Raw genomic sequence first — 13,545 nt, 5'->3', positions numbered from 1 at the left:
TAGAAGTTTGATCCATCATAAACAGTTTTATAATAAAAGTCAAAGCCTTGTCAATACTTATAAAAGATGAATAATTATAAAGACTTTCCTAATTGAGAAGACACTTTACTTGAAATTCAAATTAAATATTCATTTAGTTCAATTCATAAAATTTACAATCACAAGCAATAAGATAACGAGAACACACAGCTAAGTAAGATGATAAATAAAGAAAAGAAAATATATCAAATGAATATTGGTAAAATACTTCGAGTTCAATATTGTTCACTGAGCAACATGCTAAGTAGATAAATAATACACATTCTCTCATATTAAAATGTCATACAATAAGTACCTTGTCAATATTCAATAATTAATTATCATAAACGATTGATAGAATAAGAAATCAGACTTTCCTAATTTAGAATGGACAGATTTCTTCTTAGAAACAAATTTGATTGCTTATTAAGCAGCATGCTTTTGTCTGTGCTTCATTGAAATAAATTATCTTCATGAACTGAATCTTTATCATTTTTATGTTTCACATTCAATTTAATGCTCTGATTTTTTGGTTTGTCAATTTTTAATCAGTTTTAAACTTCTTCAATTTGCTAGGAAATTTTCTTTCTTGATTTTAGAAATAGAGAAAAAGCACACTTGCATACTTAAGTGAACATTTGAACATAAAACTAGAGAATTGCCTTAAACTTAATATTGACTAAAGTGATTCATTTACTTTCCTTAATTTCTAATGTACTTATGAAGTATAATTATCATGAAGAAATCATAACATAACATATCTTTGCTGTGTAAAGCATCTAGGATTCTAACATTCTTAGCTTAGCTCCACCCTTCTGGTAACCAACGATATTTTTTATTTCATAGCTAATAATGGCTAGAGATCAAGCCTTTTATAATTATTACCAATCTGGGCCATAAAAGTGCAATAATAAGCTTTTTTCTCTGAAACTATCCTATTTTTCTCGGGCCACTCCCGTTTTTCGGACTGACACGTTTAACATTCGGTCCCGGCTACTTAAAAATCAGTCGTTAGGTCATTTCAGAGGCCCTGAAATTGATCAGTTGTGACCTGAAAACTCTGACACCAGGCCTGAGCCAGCCAGGTCACTCGATATTATTATTCTTCTGAAACTCTCTATTAATTTGTATGTTAGTTGATACTCAACATACTCAGTTTGTTGTTATTCAAACTTATAAAAAACTAATTCCTTTATCATGAATTACTGGAATACCTTCATTGTGTTGTTTGATATGAATGTTGTTTGATGAGAGGTTCTCTGTTCATCAAATCGTTTATTGTTGGTGGTTACAGATGCAGTGTTCTTGACACGATGCCAGTGCGCACAATGATCTGCACATGTCCGGAAGGCTGGGTGCCGAACAGCGAGGGAGAGTGCAAGCCAATCCTACTGCCCATGCCACCAGGCTGCTCGTCCGACAGCGAATGCCCCAGCAAAGAGGCCTGCATCAACCGCATGTGTCGCAACCCGTGCAACTGTGGCACCAACGCACAGTGCTTCGTCCAGGACCATCGACCCATCTGCTCCTGCGAGACCGGCTATGAAGGAAACCCGCACATCGCTTGTAAAACTGGTCAGTTGCTTCTCAAAGTGTTCTGTTAGTGATTATGCTCGGCATCCCATTTTGACAAGCATCGTAATTACGATTTAGAAAAATTCAAACTCAAATTCATTTATTTGCCATAAAAATTATATACAAATTAATAAATAAATATTCTCAATTACAATATGGCACCACCGGCAAAGAACAACTTGTGTGTCGGCAGTGAGTTCGAACAACTAGGTACGATGAACATGTCAATAGAAATAAACTGATTTTCAATATATTTTCTCTCACAGAAATAGTATAGTTTATTAACTATTTCTATTAAGACAATCATGTAAGTGATGGAACAATGTAATATTTGAAACTATTTTTACTTTATTTTGTAAAATAAAAAATCAATCTGTAATGAGACATATTCCTCATAAATCGAAAATGATATCATTAAGGGAATAATTCGACATCTATTTGTTGAGAATTGGTCTTTTATTTATATTTATTTGAAAAAATATGTCTCGTCTAAAACATTTTCAGTCTTACAAAATAGTATTTTGATAAATAATTATTCTACAGTATTCAATCATTTTGAAGATCATGGGGAAATCACTTTTTATTTTGTAATTAAAATTTGCAAATTAGGTAAATGTTGAAAGAAATTTCTCTTTTATTTTACATGTATTTCTGGCAATTATTTTCTGCCAATGTTCAATTTTCAGTGATTGAGGAAAAATCAATTATTGTAATAGCATACTTTTGTTAATTCGAATATGCTTGAAAATAGTCATTTGGATTATTTGAAATTAAAAATTATTTGCTTTCCATTGAAGAAGTCAATAAATTCAGAAACTGTTTCTGTCTGAGTTTGAAAATTTTCCTCCAACTTCCAATTTCCAGTCCATTCTCATTTACTTATTTGATTCCACAATCACAATATCGAGTGATTAATTGAGAGAGAATCACCAGGATAAACCCAAAACTGTTTCTCTCCCTAATTTTGATAAAAATACCTCTACTTCAATAAATAAATCTGTAATATCACCACAAACTCTAATTCGCTTTCAGTTGGCTGTCGTTCGGACTCTGAGTGCGACTCAGGCAAGGCGTGCATCAATGGCAACTGCGTGAACCCGTGCGTGGTGGACGACCCGTGCGGAGCGAACGCGGAGTGCTACGTGGTGGGCAACCGCGCCGAGTGCCGCTGCTTGTCGGGCTACCAGGGCAACCCACGTGACCGCTGCCTGGTAGTGGGCTGCCGTAGCAACAGTGACTGTCCCGATGACCGAGCCTGCATCAACGCCCAATGCATCAACCCCTGCATCTACGAACATCCGTGCGCCCTGCGTGCCGAGTGTCAAGTGCACAACCACCTGGCGCTGTGTCGCTGCCCGATCGGGTCGGTCGGCAACCCGTACGTGTCGTGTCGGCCCCAACCGGCTCCCGAGTGCAAGGTCGACGCCGACTGTCCGCCGTTCTTCGGCTGTTTCAACGAGAAGTGTCGCGAGCCCTGCAACCAGGTGCAGCCTTGTGATCGGCCCGCCGAATGCCAGGTCAGACTCAAATTCAACAATAATTATATCTATCTATAATATAATAAAGGAAATTCTTCAAGATTTCAGTAGGTCAAGTTTTTAATTAGACTCTTGCGGAGCACAGTTTACCTGCTAATATATTAATAAAGAAATAATCTCATAGTTCCCTTTTCCCAGAACTATTTGTATAAATACTTTTATAAAACACAACAATTAGTTTCGGCTCACGTAGCCGACGTACGATCAATTAAGCAGTCAGTCCTTTGATCAATTAAGCAGTGAGTCCTTCATTAAGACTTTGCAATATAGAAGTTCAAGACAATTTATATCTTATTGCATCAAAATTAGTAATCTAGAAGTTCAATATGGGCGATATCTTATTGCACCAAAATTAGCAATTTAGAACTTCAAAACAGCTAATATTTATTGCACCAAAATCAGCTAAATAGAAGTTCAATACAGTTGATATCTTATTGTACCAGAATAAGCAATGTAGAAATTCAATAGACTTGATATCTTATTGCAACAATACACTCAAAATAGAAGTTCAATCCAGTTGATATATCATGATAGCACAAAAAGCAGCCAATTACTATGAATTGAATTGTTTGCAGGCTATCAGCTCGCTGCCGGTACGCACGATGATCTGCGTGTGCCCGAGTGGCTACGTGAGCAGCGGCAGCGGAACGTGCAAGGCGACGCCACCCATAGAGAGGATCGGCGGCTGTCGCGAGGACAGCGAGTGTGCGTCGGACAAGGCGTGCGTGCGAGGCGTGTGCCGCGACCCGTGTGACTGCGGCCTTAACGCTGAGTGCCGCATCATCAACCACAAACCCGTCTGCACCTGTCGCATCGGCTATGACGGAAACCCGGACGTACAGTGTGTCAAAGCAGGCTGCAGGTTCGTCTCAACTATATTACTAGATTTCCTCAACTAGGGTATTTTAAGATTTATTTTATTCGTCATCAGTCTAGAAGAGCAATATGCAAGTCAACAGACTTATATGAATACGTTGATAGGCACTCTTGAACGTATACTAAATTACATATCAGAATAGCACGGAAATAATAACGGATAATACGAATGAATACAAGTCAAAACATAAGTTAACTGTATTGTATTTTATTATAATGCCATACTTTGATTACATAAAAACAGTGGAAGTTTCTTGAAAAGCTCAATGAATGGCTCGGAGCATGGTGGAAGAACTGATAGAAAAAATGTAATATGTGTAATTTTAAATCATTGAAATTAACGCAGAAATAGAAATTGGTATTTTTGAAAAAGAAAGTGTAAATGGGATACGGTTTGAAAAAAATTATAAAACAAAAAAATGTCCTGAAAATATTATAACTTAATAAGAAAATACTTTTTAGATTGTTTACAATCTTGACTAGATTATTCTTGAATGAATGAATAGCATTCTGTTTTCTTTAAATGTTTTTTTCACTTCTCAACATTAAACGTTTTCAATAAGTGGAAAATTCTTTGAATAACATTAGTAAATAAATTTTCTTAGTACCTACTACTCAGCTACTCAATTTCTATCTAAAGTCTCGCTCACAATATTATTCTCGCACTTATGAACGCTTTCAACATTGATGTTTTAGGAGCGACAGCGACTGCTCAGGCCAGCACTCGTGCGTGAACCGTGTGTGCACGCCGGTGTGCGCGACTGACGGCAGCTCATGCGGCACGAACGCGCAGTGCTACGGCGCACACCACCGCGCCATCTGTGAGTGTGCACCGGGCCTTACCGGCGATGCACAAGTGGCGTGTATTCTGGTCGAGTGTACCACCAACTCCGAGTGCCCCAGCGATCGCGCATGCATCAACCGCCAGTGTGTGTCGCCCTGTGCCGAGGACAATCCCTGCAAGGAACCTGCCAAATGTCATGCATACAACCACAAGGCCGACTGCTCATGTCCGCCCGGATACATCGGCGATCTCGGCCTAGGATGCGAGAAGAGTGAGTGATTTTTCTTTAATCATTGTAGTAGAGTACATTATTCAGTTTGAAGTTTCATTCTTCATTACCGTAGAGAGATTATCATTTGAGAAGTTCAAGTGTTAAGGTGAAATGAATAATATTGTCCTACTAAGATAACTGATACTAGTTACATGTGGCTGGTAGCCCTCTGCTGAGGCATTACTTTTCCACTGTTACTTATCTTATTCATTTACCCTAATATTGAAAAACTCCACAACATATCTGTGTCTAGTGTAAAAGAGCAAGTGTTCTATGTTTCGAATTCAGTAGTTTAAACTTTGAAAGATTGTAGACTAAATGTCCAACTTGAAGAGATATTAAATATTTAAAGTTATAAAAGATATCTTGGGCAGGGATGTGAAAAGATCATGTGGTTGTTGTTAGCGTATGGATTGTATTGTGGGGAGACCCACATGGTATAGATTTCACTATGAATTTCGAATATAGTACGAAAAATGAAATAAATCATACAAACCGAATAAATACAAGGAAATTTCGAACGGTTAGTTTAATATTAAAAAAGGATAAGATACCTTTGATGTAATGGAGCCTTTAGTCAAATTCACGTGCAATACAGTAGGAACTTTGTTCTCGAGAAAATTAAGTGGAATGCTCTGGTCAGAGATATTGTTAAATCTCTCATTTGTTGACTTACTTCTCTTCATAATGCGACTATTTCGATCTCTTTTACAAGGTTATTTTCATAATATGCCTTATTTCTTAAAAGTTTTTCAATATTGTCATTTTGTGTTTGATTTTCAACTTTGTTTGACAATCTAGCTGTCGAGTGAATTCAACATCTTATTTAGAAATTTCATGCCATGCCAAATGAAGGATGAATTTATTGCATAAAATGTATGAATGAATGAATGAAAAATTTAAGAAATGGAATCAGCCATTAGAGTCGTTTGTATGATACGAGTTGTGTACTTTTTGTTGTAGTCGAAGCAAAATGTGTGAGCGACAGCGAATGTCCATCGCAGACGGCGTGCATCAACGCACAGTGCGTGAACCCATGCACAGTGAGTGAGCCGTGCGGAAATAACACCATCTGCCAAGTGTTCGACACGGCGCCCGTCAGAACAATGATCTGCGAGTGCTTGCCCGGATACCAAGGAAACGCGGCCGTCAAGTGTGACAACTGTAAGTACCGTAGGCCTATATGTATCTTCAATATTTACTTATTCCTGTTTTTGAGAGCACTCATGAATATATAGAATCGATTGAAAAAATATTATGTCCATCTCCTTGTTGAAATATGAATTTCCCATTATTTTTTAATCTATCCAATAGTTTTTTCTTCATATTTTCAACTTCCCATCACCTTTGTTTTATGAATCAGTTTTTACATTATACATTTTTAGGAAAATGATACATCATATTTGTTGAAAAGTAATGTCTATCTTCTCTTCTGAACTTGTCACAGTGTGCTTGTTATTTTTCAAGCTCTTTTGAGAACCTAATTTGTAATTTATTATCATAATTGGATTGTAATGACTTTCAAAAACATGTCTTGTATTTTATCCTTTCATTTCATTGATGTATTTATTTCTTTGACACATGCACAAAATCAAAACAATGATTGGAAGAGAAACAGCAGAATTAATCCAAAACTATTTATCTCCCAAATTTAGATAAGTTCAGCTTTTTCATATCTAGAAAAATAAATATGTGATTTTTCACCACTTGATTGAACAGTTCACCTGTTTGAAATAGCAATTTTAGCAAAAACCAGTTTCAGCTCTGGCTTTCTGCTGTATTACAAGTAGTGATAGAATAGAGCTTTACAGCTAGGAAGCTTTAATCCATACTTATTTTTTCACTTCATTGTAAATTCTTCATAATAATACCACTTTTTACGTATGTTAATACTTTTTTCGACTTTTTTACATGTTCTTAACTTTAATATTCCATCTCTCATCTCATCTTAACTCTCATATTTCATAAATATGATTTAATTCTTCGCAGCCTGTCCATTCGAGAAAGGCTTCATCAGAGACGACGAAGGCAACTGCATCTGTCCACCAGGCACCGGCCTCAGTCCAAGCGATGAGTGCATCCGCTGTTTGCCCGAGCGAGGCCAGAAGGTCGACGAGCGAGGCAACTGTGTGTGCGCCCTCGAGCGAGGCATGATCATCGACGAGCGAGGCAACTGTCGCTGTCCTGTTGAGCACGGCTACCGGCTCGACTTCCATGGCAACTGTGTGCCAGGTAAATATGCCACTAATCAAATATTGTATCAAAGGAATCGGTGAAATACTTGAAAATTGATTTGCATCAACTATTACGGATACCGGCTCGATTTTCATGGCAGTTGTGGAAAAAATGCCACTAATTAAATATTGTAACTTATCACAGGAATCAGTGAAAGACTTGGAAATTGAATTGCGTCAACGAGTCTTCAAGAGATCACAGATCTATTATCCATGCTTGTTCACAAAGCAATGAAAAAAGTTCAAATTAATGAGAAATTTCATTTGTTCAAATGCTTGTAGATAGATGTATATTTACATTATGTGATTGGATTCTCTTTTAATATTGATTATAATTAATATAACATTTGTAGAACATTAATTGGCAATATGTAACATTTCTATAATAATCAAGAGAATTGATACTGAAGTCAATTCCACTAACGATATGTTGGTTTCCAATATGAAGCTAGAGTTCCGTAATTGTAATAATCAATAATGCGGATTAGAATATGCTGGGTGGCTCAGAAGTGCTCAAGCTAATCAAGATATGAAACTGTCTTACAGACAAGAAATTATACAAAAATAGTTTTTGTTATAAAGCAATTCCAATCCACTACCCCGAGTGATATTTAGTGGTTGCAAGGTAAACCCCCACCCTCCTCAATTTGACCCACAGAATGATAAAATAACATTATTTGACCGACCTGAATTGAAATTTAGATCCAGTTTCAATTAATTCCAAAGAGAATATTACTGTATTATTCAATTTAGCAAACAATTAAAAAAGTTTTTACAGTCAACTTTTATTTATTTTATATGTTTCATCACTGCTTTCTCTATACAATTTATAATAAATTAATTCAGACCGTAATTGGCACACAGGCATTTAAACCCATGTGAAGAATAATATTATTCACTGGATACTTATTTACTTAGGCTAGTCATTATCTCTTCTCTGCATTACATATTTGCTAATATGTAGGTAATAATTTTTATACATGTTTTAGAAAAGAATATTATGATCACCCCGACACATATTATTATAGTGGGGTATCATAATTAGAAGTTTAGTATTAGCAACTTTAGTATGTATAATATAATAATTATGTATGTATATGTTTTGTCAATAAACTCCTCTGGTTGCTAACGTTTGTATTGTATCATTCAATCGATTGAATAGAATAATAATTCATGAACTACAGGGATACCAAATTTTTAAATGCCGTATATTATTATCATAATGTATTTATTATTAATTTTGCTATAGTGATAAGCGTTGAGTGTGAATCGGACGACGAGTGCCCAGATCACCGCTACTGCAACCTGGAGACAAAGACGTGCGACGACCCGTGTGCCGTGAAGCGGTGCGGAGTCAACGCACTCTGCAACGCCACGCGCCACCAGGCTGTCTGCGCTTGCATCAGCGGATACAACGGAGACGCCAATGTCTACTGCAGTGAGTAACATTTCAAATAGCACTAGAAACAATGTAATAATTATTGAATCTCAATGTAAATTAACTTGTAAGAGGTTTAGTTGCAGAGACTGAAAGAATCATGAAGTACATTCAATGGTGGAATAGAAAGTTTGAACAATAAAAAGTAGCTAAAATTGTGCTACAAATTTGTACTGCAAGTAAACTTGATATTAACTGAGTTTTATTAGCATAGTTTGTCAGTGGATGGACAACATTGACTTGAAAATATATAATCTATTCAACATCTAATTGAATGAAAAAGAAAGAGAAAAATCATTATAAAATAAAAAATGATAATAATATACAGAGGAGAAGAGTTTTATAACATTTTGAAATATTTCATGAATAGGATAATTTGATTGATTGGGGGTCCAATTGATCTCATTCCAATTTCAAAATTCTGCTTCTCGTTGGTTTCATTTTGGTTTTAATACTAAGAAGTTTGAGTAAAAAATTGATAGTGAAACCCAAAAATCTATATAATCTCAGACCGTTGTAAAAACATTCTAATTATTGTATTCACAAGTACTAAAAAATCAAGCAAAAAAAGTACTTCTCATCAAATATCTGATTTAACAAATTTTACTAATCAAAGTGAAAAGTGTTCCAATATGCGTGTTTAATAACACTTTGAATACATTAGAGATTGACTTGCAAATAATGTGAGTCTCCAAGTACAAGCAAACTTGAAAAAACACAGTTTTATTTTTGTCACATCCACATTTATTAGACTTCTACACAGGAATGCAGTTTCGTGTTCAAACCAACATATCTTCAGGTGCAGTCCTGTGTAAAAGTCTAATATGATGTGACAAAAATGAAATTGTGTTTTACAATAAGGAAAAATTCCACAATATCAATTTCTCATTCAACAAATTTCAACAGCCAAATTTGTTTGCAGCTTCATTTCATCCTAGTCTAAATTTGCAAACTGTTTGTTCGTAGATATCACAACACCAAACCTGAGAACCGATTTCCCGAAACCAGACATGGCGGTGAGCTGCTTGTCGGATGGCGTGCAGGTGGAAGTGCACATCACAGAGCAGGGCTTCAATGGAGTGCTCTACGTGAAGGGCCACAGCAAGAACGAGCAGTGCCGTCGCGTCGTCACTCTGCCTCCCGACTCCACGCCTCGAAACGAGATCTTCAAAGTCAACTTCGGATCTTGCGGTCTCATACAAGTTAATGTAAGTTGGATTTGCGAATCATTTTTATAAATAGTATTCAAGACGTTACATACCGATTTTTCATTCTTACATCGACATGCAGTCAATTCTTTATTCATACAATCAGTTCATCATCGAAATGATAGGGAGAGGAAAAATAAGGTAACCTTGTTCTATTCCTCTCCCAAATTTAGATAATGTTACATAATAGTCCGTTAATCAGTTACACATAATTCTTGTTGTTCTTCTTTACAGTCCTTTATTATTTTCACAAAGTAGATTTTTAGATTTAGATGCTTCAAACCCAAACATAGCAGATGTTAGTGATTTCACTTGACTTGCATATTAGGTTGTGTAAGGTGCCTTGAAATTGATCAGGAGCGATCTGAAAACTCTGACACCAGATGTGAGCCAGCTATGTCTCGATATATTTTTATTATCACCTGCTTATTATGAATATCTTTCGAATGTTTTTTTACAAGATTTCTATTTTGAATGATCTAATTTTGATGTGTTTGTTGCAGGGCCAAGCGACATTCGTGCTAGTGATCCAGAAACATCCGAAACTAGTAACTTACAAGGCGCAGGCTTACCACATCAAGTGCGTCTACTCGACCGGCACTCAGACAGTGACAATCGGATTCAACGTGTCGATGTTGACGACGGCTGGCACCATAGCCAACACGGGCCCACCTCCCACCTGCCTCATGAGGATCGTCACTCACACCGGACAGGAAATCAATTCGGCCGAAATCGGAGACAATCTCATGCTGCAAGTCGACGTACAACCTTCCAGTGAGTCACCTCATCATCTTCTTGATTGGATAAAATGCTTTATTATTATTATTCAATCGTTTTTTCTTTGCTCTTTTAAAAGTATCAAACTCATATTTTTACTCTCTGTACATTCAGCAATAATCTGGTGAAAATTTTCACTCCTGTATAGCATTACATTTTCTGCGTTTTAGCAAGCTTAGCACGCCCTATATCAATCTGACTACCTGATCGTGTGTTATGCTCCTGAATGCTTTCTCTTGAATTGAAGAGATTAATGTCTGTTTTACTAACATTGAACAATGTTCAATAATACAGATACATGGAAGTGTGAATACACCATTGTCTAAGAAAACGGCTTACATGACTCCCTCATGCCCAGATTGCATGCATAGTTCTTTTCTGACACAGAAAGACCTTCGTTTATTTATTACCATATATTGATTAAAAATATATTGTACTAGCAGGTAACCCGTGCTCCGCAAGGGTCTAATTGAAAACTTGACCTACTAAAATCTTGAAGAATTTAAAATAGGCCTATAACCAGCCTCGGTAAATTAAGAATCTATATGCAAAATTTCACGTCAATCAGTCTAGTAGTTTAGATGTGATGATGCGCAAATTTCCTATCCGCCCGTATATGTATAAGCCAGTTCATTCCTTTATTATATTATGTATGAACGATAGTCACATCGAAGTTAGGATAACACACATATTGGTCTTTACATACCTGTAGATTTCTTCCAATGTGACTTATGAACAATGATTGTGCGACTTATTTTTTGAACATTCTGTAATTAGTTGTATTGTGTTTGCAGGTATCTACGGAGGATTTGCACGTAGCTGTGTAGCGAAGACAATGGAGGATTCGGTGGAGAACGAGTACATAGTGACGGACGAGAACGGTTGCGCCACTGACCCGACCATATTCGGCGAATGGGACCACAGCCCCGAGACGCAGTCGCTGTTGGCCGGCTTCAACGCATTCAAGTTCCCCAGCAGCGACAACATTCGCTTCCAGTGCAACATTCGCGTCTGCTTCGGCAAATGCCAACCTGTAAGTAATCTTCCTCACTTTTACTCACTTATTTATTCCCCCAAGTCCCAGATGCACAAAAGCCTATTAAATTTGAATCATGGTTAAATTCCACAAGAACCAATAAGAGAAGACTTCTTTATGGAAAAGCCTTCTCTGGTTGGCTTTCGTGACATTTACTCATGATTAAAATTAAACAGGCTTCTGTGCAACCGGGCCTGAACGTTGCATGTATTATTGTGAGTCTACAATAAACTATAAAAATTCACTAACAAGTGAATCGATTACAATCACAATACAAAATCCATTACCAATAAACTATATTCATTCATCAATTACATACCATTAAACGTTGTAACATAATTAACGGCTTCCTTAAAAGACCAATTTCGTGTTTGGGAAAACTTGGTTTGAATTATCTTTAAGGAGATTCTATAAGAATAAAAAATGTTGTAATTTAAGGGAAAATAGTTTTTACTGTATAATAATTATTTCAAATATCCAATGAAAGCTATATAAATAGAACTAAGGACTAATGCTACTGCAAATATTGACCAAAGAAATTAGATAGCAGAAGGAAACCGGTTTTGTCAATAATTGCTTTGTAAATTAATCTGAATAGTTAGTCATAATGAACGATTATCAATCGATCAATATAATAGATGAATATGAATCAAAGTTCAAATAGTAGATTGAGACATTAATCAATTTGACGGATTAATTCTAAAAACTATACGAGGAGACCAACGTTATCAATTAAATTTGAATTGTAAATAATTATTCAAACTTTAATGCATCAAAATTTAAAAAAAATGTCGATTTGTTCTAATAATATAGGAATTTCTGTACAATGCATTGAAGTTTCAATAGAGCGTTGAAGTTTAGGTGCCTAATAATGTTCATAGACGTGAATAAACCAATAGGGCAATCAAATATAGGTATTTTCAATCTTTAACAAGTAAAAAAACAATTTTCCTATTGAAAATGCAAAATGCACTATCAGCAGCTCCAAGTTGAATGGAATTTGCTGTTTCGTTTGTGGATTATTGCGCATTTATGATGTTATTCCATTCTCATCTCTCACTTTCAGTAGCACCATATACGGCTCAATCGAATGTTCTCTTCTACGAAGACCTCAATAATTTAGCTTGGATATTTTATAAGGTTGAACATAATGCTATGAGGAATATGTTTATCAAAGAGGATAATGATACCTTGTATTTTTGTACGGTTTCACTTTCCTGTTAATTCACGCTTAATGTACAGTAGCAACGAAGAAGAGTTGAGGGTAAATATTACAGTGTACTTTATATTAACGAGTAGAGCTACTTAAATGTTCAATTACATAGAATCACTAGTACCCTTATTTTATTTTACATCAAACATTAACTAGTTTCGGCGATGATGCAAGTATCAAGTCTCCTTTCAAAAAAAATGGATCGTATAGTAATGTTTCCACATTTTTTAGTATTACGTGTTTTTTACTACTAATTCATGAAATATTTTAATATTCTTGTTTATTAATTCTTCGTTTTTTACCTCACAGGTCAACTGCAGAGGTGACAACGCATATGGAAGAAGAAGGAGAGAAATTGCTAGAAACAATACGGATGTGGACATCGAATCTTACAACGAAGGACAATTACGAGAAGAAATAACGATTCAATCGAACGCAATATTAACTTTCGAAAGGAGAGAGGAGCGATTTACCGATCCCACTGAAGGTAAATTGAATTATTTTTTCCTACAGTTACGTTGAAAAGTGGCCATTGCTGCACTGATTACAGAACGCAAAGAATCACTTTTCCGCTCTA

The 13,545-nt window shown here is 36.0% G+C and overlaps 1 protein-coding gene across 1 annotated transcript in view; it reads left to right on the top strand.

Annotated features, from left to right (window-relative positions):
* The window catches only part of LOC111052168, a 389,458-nt gene that overhangs the window by 372,210 nt on the left and 3,703 nt on the right, over nt 1–13,545 (top strand). Inside the window, exons 148-158 of the mRNA XM_039436353.1 lie at nt 1,313–1,593; nt 2,626–3,110; nt 3,707–3,993; nt 4,704–5,062; nt 6,026–6,226; nt 7,052–7,294; nt 8,546–8,734; nt 9,701–9,942; nt 10,446–10,716; nt 11,514–11,752; nt 13,278–13,455. Of these exons, the coding sequence (XP_039292287.1) occupies nt 1,313–1,593; nt 2,626–3,110; nt 3,707–3,993; nt 4,704–5,062; nt 6,026–6,226; nt 7,052–7,294; nt 8,546–8,734; nt 9,701–9,942; nt 10,446–10,716; nt 11,514–11,752; nt 13,278–13,455 (2,975 nt within the window). The remainder of the gene's footprint in view (nt 1–1,312; nt 1,594–2,625; nt 3,111–3,706; nt 3,994–4,703; nt 5,063–6,025; nt 6,227–7,051; nt 7,295–8,545; nt 8,735–9,700; nt 9,943–10,445; nt 10,717–11,513; nt 11,753–13,277; nt 13,456–13,545) is intronic.

Source organism: Nilaparvata lugens, chromosome 10 (genome assembly GCF_014356525.2).
Source record: "Nilaparvata lugens isolate BPH chromosome 10, ASM1435652v1, whole genome shotgun sequence".
Taxonomy (NCBI): Eukaryota; Metazoa; Arthropoda; class Insecta; order Hemiptera; family Delphacidae; genus Nilaparvata; species Nilaparvata lugens.
This window is presented reverse-complemented; position numbering and strand designations above follow the sequence as displayed.